Source organism: Eimeria mitis, genomic scaffold, assembly GCF_000499745.2.
Source record: "Eimeria mitis Houghton genomic scaffold, Emh_scaff2572, whole genome shotgun sequence".
Taxonomy (NCBI): domain Eukaryota; phylum Apicomplexa; class Conoidasida; order Eucoccidiorida; family Eimeriidae; genus Eimeria; species Eimeria mitis.
The window spans coordinates 8,015-8,379 of NW_013570913.1; the positions used below are offsets into that span (position 1 = coordinate 8,015).

Consider the following 365-nt stretch of genomic DNA (forward strand, 5'->3'; position numbering starts at 1 on the left):
TATACACTGCAGCCAAACGGAGAGTGGCGCCCCCAAAGACAGCTACTTGCTGCTGCTGCTGCAGCAGGGGATGGGGGGCCCCCTGATATGAAGAAGAGCTCCGTTCGTTTCTACGATAGCTGAAGCAGAGGGGGCCCCCCCCCCCCTCATTAGGGTTTAGGGTTTAGGGTTTAGGGTTTAGGGTTTAGGGTTTGGGGCCCCCGCGGCAAACCCTAGAGGGGCTGGAGGGGCCCACACAAATTTGGCTTTAGGGGGATTTCAACACATACACTGCTCGTGTTTATATAGATTTATTTTATATATATGTATATGTATATATATATATATATATATATATATGTATATATATATATATATATATATAT

At 45.2% G+C, this 365-nt stretch overlaps 1 protein-coding gene across 1 annotated transcript in view; it reads left to right on the forward strand.

Moving 5' to 3' along the window:
• Positions 1 to 91, forward strand: part of EMH_0055760 (uncharacterized protein) — a gene marked incomplete at both ends in the record, with an annotated part of 6,284 nt that extends 6,193 nt beyond the window's left edge. The window contains one exon of the mRNA XM_013497270.1: positions 1 to 91. Coding sequence (XP_013352724.1) covers positions 1 to 91 — 91 coding nt within the window.
• Positions 92 to 365: the final 274 nt, after the last annotated feature.